General features: G+C 40.8%; 1 protein-coding gene across 1 annotated transcript in view; it reads right to left on the bottom strand.

Annotated features, from left to right (window-relative positions):
* LOC122810164 (cadherin-4-like) overlaps positions 1–14011 on the bottom strand; it is a 368858-nt gene extending 354847 nt beyond the window's left edge. Inside the window, exon 1 of the mRNA XM_044081642.1 lies at positions 13723–14011. Within this exon, the coding sequence (XP_043937577.1) occupies positions 13723–13818 (96 nt within the window). The 5' untranslated portion in view covers positions 13819–14011. The remainder of the gene's footprint in view (positions 1–13722) is intronic.
* Positions 14012–19234: the final 5223 nt, after the last annotated feature.

Raw genomic sequence — 19234 nt, forward strand, 5'->3', positions numbered from 1 at the left:
GTGCCCACAAATTACCACATAGGTGGTAATCCATTAAGTACAGAAGAAGTAATTAGGGACCTGGGGACTCAAGTTGATAGCAATCTCTCATTTGACAACCACGTGGCCAAAGTGGTTAGAAAAACATTTTATATAGCCCACCTAATCATGGAGGGATTCACATCTAGATCAGGGGAGGTCATCGTGCCTCTTTTCTCATCCCTCATCAGGCCCATAATTGAGTACAATGCCCCTTTTGGGATGTACCTTACCAGACACCTGCAACAACTGGAAAGGCCTCAAAAGTACCTCACCAAGAGGATCAAAGGGCTCAAACAGATGCCATATGCTGCCCGGTTAAAGAAACTCCAGCTCTACTCAGTGGCATACCACCTGCTCAGAGGCGATCTGTGCCTGACGTATAAAGCCATGTCCAACCCGGAATTGATGGACATGCTGCACCTCAGAAAATCCAAATCCCATCGAGCTATGCGCTCGAGAGACTTGAACCTCAGCACTGAAATAAATAGGACATGCTGGAGGGACAGATTCATAACCCAGAGGCTCCCTTCACTCTGGAATAAAATCCCAGTCCAGGTTAGGCAGAGTCCCTCACTGACTCTCTTCAAGAGGAATCTTGATGAGTGGATGGGAGATCGTAGGTTTACCCCGGGTATCACTTCTGTGTCACTGTTAGACAGAGGCACAGTATACTAACCTCGAAAAAGGGCATAGCAAAATTAATTTAAAATGGGTGGCGAAAGCCAAACACACTCTGGCTAGGCTTATAAATGCCCTAGGGCAGATAGCCTAGTATGAACCTATGAACCTATGAACCTAATCTTAAATTAAGATAGGTGACTCTTCTTTAGGAAGTGGTCGTTAAGAGTGTAGGAGAACTCAAATACCACTGTTAGTGCATTTAGGGTTTAAGACAGCATGCCTACCAGTATAGGTGAGGCACTGAACAAGAGGTGACCACATGAGTGAAACTGCAGTTTCTAACCTTGCCTTTACTGGCACTGTTTGTATTGCTTAGTACCTGTCTATGATAGAGTTCCCCAAACACAAGGGACTTGAAGATTAATTTGGGTTATGTTTGCATCACTTTATCAGTTCTCCTTGGCCATAATCAGTTAACCTGAAAAATGTGAGCAGAATTCCATAATCAGACCTTAAGCACATTTTTTACGATTCCTGTTAGATCAGAAAAAGGTATAGGTAATCAAGCCTCACAATCTGATGTTTACCCACCTTGCAGCAAGTAATCACAGCTGCGGTCTTACATTGTCGCTGGTCTATGCAGCCAGGATCAAAGATCACAGTCTGTCATTTATGTTCTACACCATCCACCTGCTAAAGAAATCTAAAACATTCTTACTATAGAGGACATCTTATCAGTGAACTGATAAAAAACAATTTACAATTATATTTAAATATGCTACTAATACATATAACTCTATATGAATTACCGAAGGAGTCAATGCTGGGCATGTTGCAGGTGCTGTGGAGAGCACGTTTGGCTAACATCAAAAACTGAAACAATATTAATTTCATGAACATTAATCATACTTTGACTCAGGAATGGGTCTGTTCCTGTCAATGTATTAGAAACTGAAAAGACTTGCAGAAATGAATGAAAAATTATAAATAACTGCACTGTACAATGTAATATTGTATTCTGTATACGACTGAGTCAACATAATGGAAGCTGGTACACTTGACTTCTTTATGTAGAAATTTTTTCAAGGTTATTCTGGATGTTTCCACGGTGTGACTCGAACCAGTTGCCTGGTGATGTTCATGGGTTCATAGGAGGTTACTAGGCTAATGACCCGAGGGCCTTTACAAGCCTAATCATGTTAAACCCATGTTCCCCAATTGTGATGTTCATGGGTTCAGAGGAGGTTACTAGGCTAATGACTGTGGGGCCTTTACAAGCCTAATTATATTAAACCCATGTTCCCCAATTGTGATGTTCATGGGTTCAGAGGAGGTTACTAGGCTAATGACCCTAGGGCCTTTACAAGCCTTATAATGTTAAACCCATGTTCCCCAATTGACCTTGGTTAGATGGTTGTTTTTTGCAGAGTGAGTCTGTGATCAGCACCGACTGCCCCTGCCTATGAGTAGCATATGTGCCACCCCAGGGGTGAATTTATGGTCTCCCATCTAATTGTCTAGGTTGCGCTTGAATGGGGTTATTGAGGAGCTCTGCTTCATGTGAATTGGGAGTTTATTCCAGAGGAGCAGCAATCTCTGGGAGATAAATTTGTCAATAAATAAATAAATAATATGAAGAGAGATGTCATGGAGCTCTCAGAATATGTGTCCCAGCCCAGGCTGGTATGAGCCTAGCAGTCGGAGTACGTGTCCCAGGCTGGTATGAGCCTAGCAGTCGGAGTACGTGTCCCAGGCTGGTATGAGCCTAGCAGTCGGAGTACGTGTCCCAGGCTGGTATGAGCCTAGCAGTCGGAGTACGTGTCCCAGGCTGGTATGAGCCTAGCAGTCGGAGTACGTGTCCCAGGCTGGTATGAGCCTAGCAGTCAGAGTACGTGTCCCAGGCTGGTATGAGCCTAGCAGTCGGAGCACGTGTCCCAGGCGGGTATGAGTCTAGCAGTCGGAGTACGTGTCCCAGGCTGGTATGAGCCTAGCAGTCGGAGTACGTGTCCCAGGCTGGTATGAGCCTAGCACTGAACAGCATTTTATCTTGTCTCAGGATGATGCCACAATATGAACAGAAAATGACTGACTTTAACAATTTCTTTAGTTTCTGATCCCATTTTAAGGGGGTGCAAATTTTATCAGCATGGAGGAAGATGATGAGTAGACCACGCTGCTTTGACAAAGATGGTCCACACCTTTCCCCTCTAGGCTTTTGAATAGAAACTAAAACATTGTTGTCTTCCCATAGTGCCTTTTTAGGCAAAGCTAAATTGGAAATACTTCCCTGGATATTTCTGCCCACAATATTTACTTCCCTGGACCCCTGTCTAGCAGGGTGACTGACGTGATCCCCAGGGTGAATTTCCTATCTCCCATCCAATTGTCAAGGTTTCTTTTGAAGAGGGCCAAAGAGGCGTTCTGCTTGACATGTATGGGTAGTCTATTCCAGAGTATGGGGAGTCTCTGTGTCAGGAACCTATCCCTCCAGCATGTTTTGTTCATTGTGATGACAAGGTTTATATCCCTGCAGCGTGTGGCTCTGAAGGATTGGGATTTCTTCAAGTGGAGCATGTCCAACAGCTCAGGGTTTGACATGGCCTTGTATTGTTAAGCAGAGATCACCTCTGAGTAGATGATATGCCACAGAGTATAGCTGGAGTTTTTTTAGACGGTCAGTATAGGGCATCTGCTTTAGGCCTGTAATTCTTTTAGTGAGGTATTTCTGTGGCCTTTCCAGCTCTTGCAGATGTCTTGTGAGGTACATACCAAATGGGGCGTTGTACTCTATAATGGGTCTAATGAGGGATGAGTACAGTGGGACAATGACCTCCTTTTTGTCTGGATGAAAAGCCCTTAGTGATGAGGTGTGCCACATAGAAGCATTTCCTGACTGTTGTGGCAATGTGATTATCGAAGGTGAGACCACTGTCCACCTGTGTCCCTAAGTCTCTCATCACACTTTTGGTGTTTAGTGTACTGCCACCTATATGGTAATTCATGGATACATGTTTTTTCCCAAAGGGGATAACTATACATTTCCTGGCATTAAGCTTGAGCCCATGGCTCTGGCACCAAGCATCTGTTTCTGTAAGGCCCTTTTGTAGAATATCCACATCATTTGGGGATTCAGTAATGGCTCGCAGTTTGCAGTAATCTGAGAACTTTGTTAGCCAGAGTCCCTTAGTGCTGGCCTGTACTTCGAGAAGTAGATGCCAAACAAGAGCGGTCCCAGGACTGAACCCTGAGGTACTCCAATTGTCACTTGTCTGGAGCTGGATTTGGAGTCGGCTACTTTTACAGTCTGGGTTCTGTCACTAAGCCAGCTGGCAACCCATCGAGTGATGTAGGGTTTTATGTCCAGCTTAGTAAGTTTATCTATGATTCCAGAGTGGGGGATGGTGTCAAAGGCCTTGGCGAGGTTCAGATAGGCTGTGTGGAATGCCTTACCCTCATCCACAGCTCTGTAGACTGATTCAAAGAAGTCAATCAGGTTCAGGAGACAAGATCGGCCCTTCATGAACCCAAAGTGGGTGCAATCCAGTGTTTGAAGGTTGCCAATGTCTTTGTTTATAAGTTCCATGATAATGCGTTCCATGCCCTTGCAGATCAAGCTCGTCAGACTATTGGGATGGTAGTTCCTGGGATCCAAGGTGGATCCTCCCTTGTGGAGTGGCATAACTGTAGCTGTGCACCACTCAGTGGGCACGAAGCCTGAGGTGAGGCTATGATTAAACATGACACTTAGGTGAGGTGCCAGCTCATTTTGTAGTTCATGTAGTACACAACCTGGGATGTCATCTGGTCCCATGGATGCTGTATTCTTAGCTTTGGAAAGTGCGGTTTCTACCTGTGTGGCTATGATTGCTGTAATTTGGCAAGTTTTGGTATTGAGATGGGCCCTTTAGGGGGTGAGAGGGGGGTGAAGTTTGCACTAAATCGATCTGCCAGGATACTGGCAATATCCTTGGGATCAGTATATTTAATGCCATTCTGTTGTAGCTCAGAGCATATCTGAGCATTGCCATTTAGATTCTTGACATAACTATAGAATGCCTTGTGGATGTCTTTGGAATTTTTGGCAATTTTATTTTCGTAACTAGCTTTGGAGGATTTTATGAGGGATCTCATCTTCTTACTGAGGCTGGTGAGGGAGTTTTTTGCATCCTGGGATTTTCCTTTTTTTTCTACAACAGTTTCTTTCTTCTGTTGTATAGTTTGTTTATGGCAGGGGACCACAGTGGCTTCCTTTTTTTGGAGGAGAGCATCTTGGTTCTATTTGGGATGGCGCGATTCATACACAAGTGGATGTGCTCGTACAGTGCTTTATGTGGGATTCAGCAGTCGAACTTTCAGCTTCCATCTGCATGGGTGTCATGAAGTTTGCCACTTCTGACTTGAGTAGCATGAAGTTGGCTTTGGAGAAGTTTTTTATGGAGGTTTCATTACTGGGGTGTGGGGGTGGGACGTGGATGTCAAGGAAAAGATATAAGGTATGTTGGTGTAAGTGTGTGTGTGTGTGTGTGTGTGTGTGTGTGTGTGTGTGTGTGTGTGTGTGTGTGTGTGTGCGAGCACGTTTGTGTGTGTGTGTGTGTGTGTGTGTGTGTGTGTGTGTGTGTGTGTGTGTGTGTGTATATGTGTGTGTATGTTTGAATGTGTGCCTATTTGTGGGGTAGTCAATGAGTGGGGTCATGTTGCCAATGCAATGCAGGGGTCATCACTGTTAAATACCACGGGAAAGTGTTGATTTGTACTCACAACAGTTGATAATGCAGAGACATGCAAATTAGCCAGTCGTGATGTCTCTCTTCATTGCTTTAATGTTGCTCTGAATGACATTTTTCCCACATCATGTGACTAGCCCCCTTTTGTCCTAAACTTGTACTGCCAACAGCGGGATTCTTTCTGAATCCTTAGGAGTGTGTTATACAGACAGGGTACAGGTACTTTGATCAGTTATCATGAGAGAAGTGGAGAAGGAAAGTGAAAGAGCTGTGAAAACAGGGCCAGCAAATAACATCCTTCTTGAGACATTATGTCTTGACTCCTGCCACTTCAGCTTCAGAAAAGACTCATCTACCCTCACAAATTATCTGCAAAAAGGATGTTACATCTAAAGCTTCAAAAGCTGCAGGGGAAGAAGACATTACACATATTTCATATCTTTTGTCTTCTACTTTATTTTGCATGATTTGTTTTCGTATTTTGCATTTATTTATTATGATAACTGAGAAGCAACCTTAATAATTTCTCCCTTCATTATTACAAGCAGCATTACAGCCAGTCTTGTATTAGATATGGTGGCATTATTTGTGTCCATTGATCATTAATTAAATAGTTGTGATGTCAGTAAAATTGCTGCTTGTAAGTTAGATGTCGTGCTGGAAAACGAGGAGTAATTTGTGTATTTGTCTTTGCTTTTTATGTGATATTATTTAATAGGCTGTTATTGACCTCCGTGACTTACACCAAGATTCAAACCCAGCTACAATGCATAATTTTAAACAGGCCATAGCCAACTGTCTCCTTTCAACCCATATCTTCTAACTTTCATGAACTGTTTTCATCCACCTTTCCTCCTTCCTTCCTTGTTTATTCATTACTATATTTGAGAGTTAGTAAATATCAACAGCAAAAAGAAAAATCTGTGGTTTGTCTTTCGGCTTTTCCTGGTAAGGGGTCGCCTCAGCGGAACTCCGGTCCGCTAATGATTGGCAGTAGATTTTCACGAACGCCGAGGTGCCAGCTCGACGTTCAACCTTCAACGAAGGCACGCCCATTTACGCATGTCTTTCGAACGCCCACCCAACCGCCGAAATCTCAGAAAAACCAGTATGCAACCTATACTGGGCCAAAAACAAATCAAGAGGAAACTTCACAGTGTGGATGGTATGAAGTTCACTCCTTGAAATATGTTGTGCACCTAGTTCACTAATAAAATTCAAACTTTAAAATATGTACTACAAAATAATAATCCATAGCTGAGTTAAAAATTGGAATATCCTTTATTGAAACACATAGACAAGCGGTCCTAGTTGAGTATATAATCAGGTTATTTGGGGCAAGGGCGTGGTTATAGACTGTGGTTCTGTTAAGAACAATAAAAACATTAAACTCATTCCTTTGACCAAGTCATGCTTAGCGGTAGATCTTTTTGTTAGTTAATTAGCCATTTTGTTAGTGAGTTGGTTTCTTAGTTAATAAAGTTTGGATTAGTAGGTTAGCCTTAATAAACTGTTCTTATATATTTTAATTTGTCTCTAGCTTTTAAGGTTCAGTTCTAAGGTAGCACAGTCTCAGTTTACACTACGGTGTTAAGGGGGAAGGGGGACTTTAATGCTTTTATTGTTCTTAACAGAACCACCTTCTGTAACCACGCTCTTGCTCCAAATAGCCTGATTATGTGCTCAACTAGGATCGCTTGTTTGTGTGTTTCAGTAAAGGATATTCCATTTTTAACTCAACTGTGGACTACCTACTATGTTATTATTTTGTAGTACGTATTTTAAAGTTCGAATTGTATTAGTGAACTAGGTGCATAACATATTTCAAGGCATAAACTTCACACCCTCCACACTGCAAACGTTTCTGCTTAGAGTTGATAAATATCTACCATCCTAGCACTTTCGCCCTTGATTTATACCACTCCTTCTATACCCCCCATATGCATTGGTATCCTTGAGAACAACTTTGTCCAACAGCCTTTATTTGTTTTTTTTTATTTTATCCATTTTTCTGCTGCATTGTAAACACCATGTGCACAATGTATATAACACCTGTTTTATAACCTGTTACTATCGATGCGTATTATTTACTCTTCTTTCATTACGGAATTGTTTAAAATCTGCTTTTGTTATCCTTCCTCTTTTTCTGTGAAACCTAAAACTGATCCTTTGTCATCATTGCTCTATCCACGTTAACAAAATGAAATAAATTAAATGAACTAAAAAGTGCCATGTCTTGTTTTTGTTTTGTTGTCATGTAAAAAGAATACTATACATACTGTCATACAATGGACATCACATTTTCTATGTATTCCTTGTTCATTAGTAGAAAAGACTTGGGCAGGTACTTCTGATTTCCAGTGTTATAAATATAATCCGGTAGCTGTAGAAGGACGTTAGTAACTGCAAAGAGTTGTGTAAGCAGAAGAGCTCAGCAGTGGCCAATGAGCTACACTCTGTACGGAGAACAACAAACTGCAAACTGTCGATATTAGATAGCATAGCTTCCGTGATATTACCTGGCATAGAATACACTTCCATGCTGTTTAATAAAATAGCTGAAGTTTCATAGAAATCTCTGAGATGGTACCTGCATTACTGTTCTACTTACGTTAACATGTTTTTAACTTGTTTGTTCTCTGTTTTCTTATGTTTTGGCAGAAACAATTTATTGAAGTATCATTATATCTAAAAATGTTTACAAAATAATAATAATTAAAAAGTTTGTCTCACACAAACTAAAATTTCTTTTACCAATGCAACCCTAGCTAAAGATGATTCTGTGTTTTCAGTTGTGGATATCAGTGTGTCACAAAATGAACCAGTGATTAATGTTTAACAAGTCACATAGCTGATAGTAGCAGTCTGAGAGTAACAGAATGATTTATCCATGTGTATGATTAAGGAAGTACCTTCCTGCTAAACTAATCAGACAGATTTGTTTCTGTACAACAGAGTAAAAGATTCTCTGCTTGAGAGAAGCAGGTCTCTGCACTTTAACTGTTTGCTGTCTGGTGCTAAGTGATATGACAAGCATGTGTTAACACGTGAAATCCCTATCAGTGGAGTTAGACAATTCCTAACATGCAGAATTACAACTCTCAGAGAGTATGCCAAGAAGATGATAGCTTAAAAATAACATAACTTTCATTTATAAGCATTAAACCATCTGGCTTAAATGTTACCCAAATGTTTCTTGATTTAAATGAATTAATAAAAACACTGCCAGGATGATACTGCAAGATTCAAGAGTGTATTAAAATATACATGCCTCAGACATATGATGATAAAATGGGCACACTGATTCACTCACTCACTCACTCACTCACTCACTCACTCACTCACTCACTCACTCACTCACTCACTCACTCACTCACTCACTCACTCACTCACTCACTCACTCACTCACTCCCACAGTCCTTCCCTCACTCCCTCATTCACTCCCTCCCTTACTCATTCACTCACTCACTACCTCATTCATTCCCTCCCTCCCTCACTCAGTCCATCACTCCCTCACACCCTCCCTCACTCCGTCCATCACACCCTCACACCCTCCCTCACACCCTCCCTCACTCCGTCCCTCCCTCACTCAGTTCATCACGCCCTCACACCCTCCCTCACTCCCTCCCACACTCACTCACTCCCTCCATCATTCACCACCTCCCTCCCTCATTCACTCTGTCACTCATTCATTCACTCACTCACTCATTTACTCACCCACTTGTTCACCCATGTTCCTTGCACTGCTAGTAAAAATCATAGTGGAAACAGGCTAAGCAGGGCTGCCCGACCTTCTCTTTCCCCAGCAACAGTTTCCAGCACGTAGTGGAGGATCTCGGAGTATTCCTGGGCTAGCTGACACATATAAGCCTTCAACATGTCCTCAGTTTGTCCGACTCCTCTCAGCAGGATATACACATGCAAGAACTCTAACAAAAGATAGCCAGGGGCATCTGAATAAATGATACCTACGTTACCTCGTTTGGTTTGTTTTTATAACAAAGGCATATTATGTGTTGCTCTTCTTCCTATGCACCAGCTCTGAGGTTTTCTCAGATCTCCAAGCTCCTCAGTGGGTGGACAACAAAACCAGTATCTTGCAGAAAAAAATTAATTTTCACCACTTGTTCCCACTTCCCCATCAGCTGATCAGTCTCATATTTGTCTTTATTATCATATGAGAAAAAAAAAATAATTGGCTTCAATAATTGGCTAAGTTTATGGTGTCATTTGAAGGGGGTCCAGTGTTTGTATCCCAGGGCAATATAGTCAACGGACCACTCTGCTTTGACAGAGATGCCCTGTCCTTTCTAGCATTTCAGTTACTGGCAAAGACATCCACACTCATAGTAGCTTTTTAGGAGATGCCAAGCTGATAAACCTACCAACATAATGAATCAAAACAGGAAAACATGAAGGTGTTAGTGATCAATGCTAGGAACCTAACAAGAAACTTCACCCCCTACAATCTCTCCTTACCCTGGAAGGCATAGACATCTGCGTAGTGACTGAGACATGGTTTAAAATGGTGGAGAGAACTTTGGCTGTGCAGGGCTATAATGCCCTTCAGATGTTTAGACCAGCTACTATGCAAGAGCAGAAAAAAGGTGGAGGTGTCTCAATCTTCATTCAGAAGAAATTTCTATCCAGGATGGTAAAGCATCATGATACACTAGATCTTCATGTCCAAATTACCATCAACTAGGCTGCATACTGTAAATAAAAAATAAACCTGTGTATATTTTTATTGTGTCATCTATAAAAAGACCTCTATATTAAGCATTTCATTGTTTATCATACCTCATGTACTAAAGGGAATGCTTGTGTCTGCTGTGAAACAGGTCAATATACATATCTGTTGTTCTGTTCTTGGGTTATAATAGTTCCTTAGTGGATCGGTGCATATATTACTTATTTGTTCAATTCTAGTTCCTCAATGGATCAATGCATATATTGCTTACTTGTTTAAATCTAGTTCCTCAGTGGATCAGAGCTTGTATTACTTATTTAATTTTCTAGAGTCTTATATCACAGTAGTAGTTGCCATTACATGAGTTCATTTATCATGACTTTCGAGGATTTTTTACTTGCTTTAAATGATTTTCACCTGCTACTCTAGTTCCTGATGCTCAGCTTAAATGTAGTCTCCTCTTATTTGACTTGTCTCTTATAAGTTGGTCATCTTGTATTTTAAATGTTTTCTCATGGTTATGCAATTGCTTTGTGAATTTGTCCTCAGTCATGGCTGTAAATGGCCCTCAAAGCACTTAACGTACTGGGTCATAACATAAAAGACTTCTGTAAACACTTCAGTATAATAGTCAAGGCATTAGACAAATAGCAAGTGTGATCACCTCTATATCCTGTCTCCTTACATTCTTCAACCTGAATGCACCTTGGCCAGTAGTTTAAATGAGGTTTCATGCAGGGGAGGGGGAAGTTTACCAGCTGCATGAGGCATAACGACTTCCGTTCCATACATCCATAATCAACACTGCAACTACCTCACACAGAAATGAAATCTGAATCACAAGAGCTCAGCACACCCAGAAAACCAGCACCTTTAAATGTAAAAGAAATGTGGTAAAAAGTCTGTACAGAAATACTGCCACTATGTAAAGTTTTTCTCCATAAAAGGGAAATAAATATTCTTGGAGATATTTCATAAACAATTCAAGCAATGTTAAGAGATAATCATGTACTGAAATGGAGTTACACTGCTTGTAACAATAATTGTGTGTATAATTGAAACACACTAGAATATAGGGGCGAAGGCAAGCAAGAGAAATTCCCTGTCCCATCTGTTCAGTGGATGCAAGAAGGAAAATATAGATTAAGTATGTCATCTTATTTTCCATACCATTGTATCTAAAACTGTTGTATGAAACCGTTTGCTATTACAGTTCATAGTCGGTGCTTTTGTTTATTTTATTACTGTTTCTCGTAATGAGGTGAGTCCTGGTTAGCACATGATGCCCATTATTTGTGTGCACAGTGGTCACATATAAACTATCCAAAACACAGCCAATCATGAGCCAAGCAATATGTTTGTCTGTCAATACAGCAGACAGTTATAGCTGTTGTAGTCAGCAGACAATTATAGGTATCGTGTATTAAATAGCTCCAACTTGCAGTTCTGCATTTACCTTCCTCAGTATCCATTTTGTCGCCTCACAGCAAGACGTTGTCACGTTCGATTCTCAGCTAGAACGTTTTCTGTGTGGAGGCATGCGTGAATGGGTGTGCCTTCGTTGAATGTTGTGCGTCAGGGCTGGTAACTCGGCACGTAAAAAATCCACTACCAAACATTAGCGGACCGGAGTTCCGCTGTGGCGACCCCTAACCGGGATAAGCCGAAAGACACAACAACAACAACAACAACAAGTATCCATTTTCATGATATGATGTGTACCTCTCAGCAAACCTTTTAACTAAACTGTGCTCTCTAGTTACTCTTACAGAGAGATATTTGTGCCTATTGAGTTTACATACTTAATAAAGACTGGGATAAGTTCCCCCATCATAAACCTAAACTGGATTAAGTGGGTAATTTGATAGTCAATGGTTTAATAGAAAAATAAAACATAGTTTCCAGTTACTGTCTTTTCCTACTTCAGACATGTTCGTTCTCCAAAATGGGTTTGGCCCGATCTCTACCTGGTATAAAAGTAATAGTTTTGTCTTCAGTGTTAACAAATGTGTAAAGTAAGTAGCTGCTAGCATTTACTATAAGGGGCAACCACTTAAAATGCATTCTGTTATTAAAGACCCAGGTGCAATCATGGATGGGACTCTGAGATTTGACTATTTCATTGCCACTGCAGTAAACAAGACTTTTAGTGTGACTCATGGTACTGACAGGAAATAACTAGCCTGTCCAGCAAAGTCATTGTTTCACTGTGAACATCTCTCGTTCGACCAGCCAGGCAGTATGATGCCCCTTCTTCAGTCTCATGACCTAATAGCTAGTTCAGGTGGGGATCACTCAAAGGTTTCATAGCAGCAGGAAACATGGGCTTGGCAGACTGGATTACTCGTATAGATTTCAAAAGTTATCCCCACCTCCTAGTACCGTAACATCTAACAGGAAATTTATGCCTTGTTTTTTAGCCTGTGTAAGACCCTCTCCTATTTGAAAAGTTTCTCTCTGGAGTATACTGACAAGAGATCCAATATGTGCACAACAGCTACTGACCTTAATATTTACAATAACAATAACAGTAAATTAAACAAATGTAAAACTGAACCATCCCCTTGTCTTTAGAACTAACTTACTTTCCTTTGCAGTATCACTGTCATGTTTTTAAAAGAGTCTTGATACATGTGAGTTTTACAATGAGAGAGCTGCTCTTGTATGTTCTTCAAGGCCATTTTAGTTTTATGATTGTCAAAGAGCCTATGAGCCTGTGAAGAAATAAAATACTGAAATAAGGACACATTTAATCCAGTACAATTAATAGTACCAGAGATATGCAACATTTATCTGGGAAATAAATCTGTGAGACCAATACATGGTGTGACGCTTTACTGTAGTAACATTTCCTGTATAGCAGATGTATCAGTCAGCAGTGGAAAGTATATAAAACTTGATACTAGTTCTGTGGCAGCTATGAGCCTTAAACAACTTAATAGTGGGTAATAAATGCAACAAGCAAAGTGGGGAGGCCATTACAGAGTTCTGAAGGGGACTTGAAGTAAGGGGCAGACCTATTTGTGTGAAATGGTTCAGTGCTATGTAATTACCACCATGGTTGTTGCTGAACATACTCCAAACGGTGTTGTAATACAAATGCCCTTAATCATCCTTCCGTCTATCTGAATGGCACTAATCAGTGCAAAACCTTGGGGTAGGAGCAAGACAGTATAGATTAAAAGCAATAGTCCTGTGCATTGCCAGTAATGTCATGAATAAAGCAAAGCACATACCATGTTTTGTGTCCCCCCAAACCACTCAGTACAGTTCTAAACTTAGAGTAAAGGGGGGAGGTTAACATTTTGAACCAATTCTTAAACTTACACTCAGCCAGATTTCATGGTAGTGAAAAATAAATTGTACATTTTGAAAGCTTAAACATGTCTGAAAAAGTTATGGCCGCCATCAAATAGGTGTGGCAAAAGTGGAAAAAAGAGTAAAGTCTTGGAGCAGCAACAACCTAATGAGAAAACTTTCTGAGAATCAAGCACCCCTGGCAATCCCTACCAATTAATAAGCTGTGAAGGGTGACCCTGTGAGTTTTAAAGCTAAGGGATATGCGGTGTAACATGGATTCACAATGCTACCGTCAGTAAACTTTGGTCAAAAATTGTTTGAATGAATGTGGCTCAAACCCAAAAGAATGAAATGTAAAACCCTTACCTCTGATATGGAAAGGATAAAGCCCAGACACAGCAGACATCCCTTTACTCTGCTCATCAGTCCTTGATAAAGTTGTTTTCTGGATGAGTTAGTCATGAAATTTGCTGGAAAATCCTTTGACTTGCCCAGGTATCCAGGTGTCCAGGTATCCGTTCCTTTCCCACTATTTTTCTTGGCTCTTATTGTGTCAGCTCTGCTCACCTTGGCTCGTTACTATGCTGCTGATAACGCCTCACCCATAGACAGGTATATGTCAGAGGACAAAGTTCAGAATATCATAAAGAAAGCAAAGCAGCACTTTGCTTCTTATATTTTATTGCCCAAAAAAGTTAATAATTGAAATGCTTGTGTACAATTGTCCACTCCTCCTGAGACCAGGTTATTATGACTGCATGAATGTTTTTTTAGTAACTTTACTATAGAATACAACTCGATATAATTAATAAATGAATAACAATGCCAGTTCAGTTGCACTCTACAAAATAATATCCTACACGGGAGATGTTTGTTGATAATTGTAATGTTATGCAGAGCCAAAGTTAATGGAATGAATACCTTTAAAGTGCTCACAAATTCTGTGAATGAGGAATAGCTGTTTAGTTATTTATCGCACTTCATTAAGCAAGTTGTCTGTACTGGGCAGAAATAAATTACAGAGGGGAGCGGAGAAAAAAAAAAACAACTCAAGTAATAAGGCAAAATCAGTATCTTATGTTGTGATTAATCCATCATAACAGCACATAATACAGATTAGTTGGAAATAGTGCCAAGTTAGTGCTAAGTTCTATAGTTAGGGGTCACTTCACAGTTCAGGAAGAATTAAAACTGGTGTTTCCAAATCTGTAGTTCATACAACTTATGAATCACGGGGCTTAGGTAAAAATGTCCATATGGTCATATTACTTTGTAGAGATTAGGATTGTTTGCTGTTTCCCCAGGTAAACAGGTTTGTTTCTGCAGACATGCCAACAACTCATATCCAACAAGACAGTCAGAAGCTGGAAGAATCACAGGTGGAGGGCAGGGCAAAGAAGGGGCTGATGACTGGACATCTAGGGAAATGATGTGGGATTAATTTACTGCAAGGCTTACCCCAGGAGAGGGTGTCTGGTGCAATAATTAGTAACAACAGAAGCATATCAGTGTTATATATACTAAAGATAGCACTCCTCTAAGTAGTGACTACCTGTCAGGCTAATCTGATGCTGGATGCTAGATGGTCCTTCTTTCTTCAGTTGCTGTCAGGTAAGGAAAAGGCACACAAGCATTCTGACTGAGTCTGTATGACTTTGTTGCAGTAAAACCATTACAGTAGGTCTATGAACTTCAAAAAGAAGCAAAAGATATCACAGTGAATCAAATGAGCTTTTACCTGCCAGTAGAAAGGATCTGCAAAAGTACTCCAATCAAACAGCTGTAAGGCACAGCTATAACACCATTAGTTGGTAAAATTGATAAGAACAGGGCAACACAAGAAAGAAATGGTACTACTTGACAAAGAAGTAAACTTTGGTAGTGAAAATTCACCCCCATACAATAATTAAAAAAAAAAAAAAAACGTTCACGTGAAACTAGTAACAGAATGAATAATGGTTCCAAAATGCTAAGGAGCAAAATGACAAATTGAGCAGCATAAACCTGATGTAAACAATATGAAACAATACAGAAGACAGCTACTCAGCTGAATGAGTCACTAATCTTTTCAACTGCAACAATAAGTTAATGGAGATTTCAGTAAACAAGCTTCAGGCACCCTTGTCCTTTCAAATGCAGTGATCTCATCCCTGTGGCATCCATTCGACCAGACACTCGACCTATGGCATCCATTCAACCACTCGTCACTGTGGCATCCATTCTCCAGACACTTGACCTATGGCATCCATTCGACCACTCGTCACTGTGGCATCCATTCGACCAGACACTCGACAGACAATCTTGGTTATTCAGGGTAATTCAGCAAAACTGGAAACCATGGTTGCAAAACTCAAGTCTCTTTAGTACTGCTTCTCAAGCTCCAGGAAAGAGAAAGGAGGTGCAGAAAGCCACGTTTCTTCACCTGGCTGGAAATAATTCCATAATGATGTTAAATAATATACTCTTACTAAAGAGCCACAGTCTGATCTAGCTATTATATAAGATACATTTAGATGGCACTGTGACCCAAAAAATTATTTGTCATATGCTTGCCATTTCTTCTGACTAAAAAGCAAGGGCCCCAGCAGTCTGTTGATGGCTATGTGGCAGAGTTTCGGCACAGAGCTAAAATTGTGAGTTTACAGGACTGCACGGATCATCGCAGGCAGACAGACTAGTTTGTGGTGTACATCAGAGCAGGACTTAGTAGTCTGCAAAGCTGTTAACTGAAAAATAAATAAAGCGATTAATGTGTAGAGTAGTGGCATTAACTGGCATGGTAATGAAGGAGCTTGCAGCAAATGCCAGTATCTGTAAAATTAAAATAATCGCAAATGTCTGCTAGTGATTTGTCACTCTCTTTTTTGACTGACCACTGTAAAAGCTAGACCTACCAACTCATTTCATTATTTTATGAGAAGAGGAACAAACTCTGGGTTCCTCTTCATTTATCAACCACCCAGTAGACTAAAAGTGTTCGTTCTTAAGGGTCTATATTAGATGAACGAATGATCAAAATGTCGAGTACAACACGCTTGACACACTTTGATCGATGTAATCGAAATCTGAAAAATGCCAAAAACTGGAGTTCCGAAAAGTTTCATTTGTCCCACACCTTCCCTATACTAACATGCAACACACACACATACAACTAATACATATAAACCCCTACATGCTCACATCATTCAACAACTTTAAAACCTAAACACACTCCTCTGCTTTTAAAAGAAAGTGGGGGGACTTCACCCCCCACACCCCCCTAATTATATATACCAACTCCGAGATCACTCTACATTGAGGAAAGGGCAATTTCCTGGTAAATGCAAAACGAATACTTACAGAAGTAAAGAATTAGCTTACCTAGCCATTCCAGACAGTGTCGCATCTTTACGTCACAAGCTACACTCATTACCGTGGCCAACTAAAACTTTTTGGAACTCCAGTTTTTGGCATTTTCAGATTTCAATTAGGTGAACGATCAAAGTGTGTCGAGCATGTTGTACTCGACATTTTGATCATTCGTTCATTTAATATAGACCCCATTCAAAAGTTTACAGACTTTCTCATCGACTCGTTGTTGGGGTCCCTGAGCTGATTATTGAAAGGTGACTTCAATCCATAGGTCAGGAATGAATCCATGACTTTAGAATTATTCCGCATTATGAGAAATTACTTGTGTTGCTCGTTGTTTTGGGTATACTTTTATCTCGGCATTACAACTTGGCATCTTCACCTTTGAGATAGCTGTAGAACTCTTTCAGGGTCAGGCTATTATGTTGTCTGATTCGGAGTCGTTTTACCCAGTTTTTAATCTCTACAGTCTTGAAATGGTGGATGGAAAGAGTCAGCATTTGGGACTTGGTATAATGAGTTGGCAGCTCTACGATGCTTAAGGTGTTTACTTAACGAACATAAGGTACAGCGTTTGATTCTCACCTTTGAAAAGGAAATTAGCTAGGCTTACAATGGATCACAAAGGAGGCTAGCCTAGTACTTAGCTATGAAACTGTTGCCCCTGTCTTCCACTCAGTGCTTTGCAGGTGGTCCAGATGGGTTTCTTGAGGTCTACAGTGAGGTAATTAAGTCCTCGCTGTTCATCTCATCTCACACAAGTCTTGGCTTGATGCCAAGATCCTTGGGCTGGGGAGACAGGGTTGAAGGCTTGAGCAAAAATGGATACATGTTGGCCTCTCGGAGGTCCATCATAGACTTGCTAAGCACTATGCTATCTGTCCAGCAGAGATATCGCATTAAAAGGTTCAGTGTTCCTTTCTAGAGAAATCTCTACTGCATTGAACCAACTAGTCAGACTCCTTTGGGTGCTGAGGAACCCGACATGTCTCTCCTTCTGTAGGGGGGTGTTGTCTCTCCTTCTGTAGGGGGGATGTCTCTCCTTTTGTTGGGGAGTTTGCTGCAGGTAATGCCATTTAGCTGCATGGTTCTTTGCAGCTAAGCTAGCATCATGGAAGTTAGTTTTGACCTTCACAAAAAGCTCGGGGACAGACTGTGTCCTTGCAGGGAGACTCTGCCTTGGATATGGTGTGAGTTTCACTTTCCTGATTACAATGAAGTCATCTGTTTAATTTCAGGTGTACAAACACAAACATATACCTAATACAACTGACTCCTACCTGTCTTGATATTATCAGAATTTTGATTTATCAAATTATTTTACTTCATTGAGAAATGCAGTCCTTCTCTCTGTTTTAAAGCAGGACTTTGTGACCCTTCCCTTGAAGACATCTATCTTTAGGTCCTGATGGTCTCAATAACTACTGCTGCATTCATAACCTGACACATAGTGACAGAGCCATTGAGAAGGGTGTTCATTCACAATTGTATTCTGTTTCACAGGAAAATCAGGTCCATGATCTGTTCCATTTTGGTTTGTGCATGACGCATAGTACTGAGAGATGTCACAAGGGTCCTCAGTGATGAGGGACCCATGGCATTATTCTGTATTGGCCTTCTTTTATCTGCTTTCAGTATTTGATAAAAGGGACTGTAATATTATTATAGAGCTACCATTGGGATGTTGTTACTGACCTGAACTGGTTTGCCTCCTACTTTTTAAGACATTCCCAAAAGAGAGTACCTGGAATTCATGCTTGGTCCTCTCACTCAGTTGAGCTTGGTATCTGTTTGGGTAATCTATTATTTTGTATGTATATGTGTGTGTGTGTGTGTGTGTGTGTGTGTGTGTGTGTGTGTGTGTGTGTGTGTGTGTGTGTATGCGTGCGTGCGTGCCTGTGTGTGTGTGTGTGTGTGTGTGTGTGTGTGTGTGTGTGTGTGTGTGTGTGTGTGCATAATAACTCATTAGTGAGATGGGTCTTCTGTGTCACTATTAGGCACAAAATATAGAGTTTTACCATTTCTTCCTTTGGTACAAAATGTATGCTTAGATTCTCTTTGTAAAGTTTGGATTATATTCAAATTTAGATGATTTGTAATCATGTCAGCTTTAGAACTCATTAGTATTTGTGGTGACTGTGTCACCTTACCACTGGCCCAGTAATCAAGGAGCTTCAGTCCTCACCACTAGCACCAGTGGGGGGTGTACATTGGGAGGATGACAAGTACACACACAGTAAAGTGCAATTTCCCTTAAGAGCACACAGAGACCACAGTGAGTCTGGGGCTGGTTACTCCCTCTTTCTCCAGATCCCTAATAAGACTCTCCACTGGCACAGCTATAGAGTTGAGATCTCAGCTGAGTGGCCAAGCCAACACCTGCAGCACACTCTCTGTCCAACCAGTGCTTTGTGTCTCTGCCCAAGTAGCTGACACATGCACTCTTTGAGATTTGATTTATACACAAACACACCTGGGAAAGGCTGGCACAGGTTTACTAGCTATGCCCCCTTCTGCCCAGTCTATA

The sequence above is a fragment of the Protopterus annectens genome, chromosome 8.part1 (genome assembly GCF_019279795.1).
Source record: "Protopterus annectens isolate FY-2018-M chromosome 8.part1, PAN1.0, whole genome shotgun sequence".
NCBI lineage: Eukaryota > Metazoa > Chordata > Ceratodontiformes > Protopteridae > Protopterus > Protopterus annectens.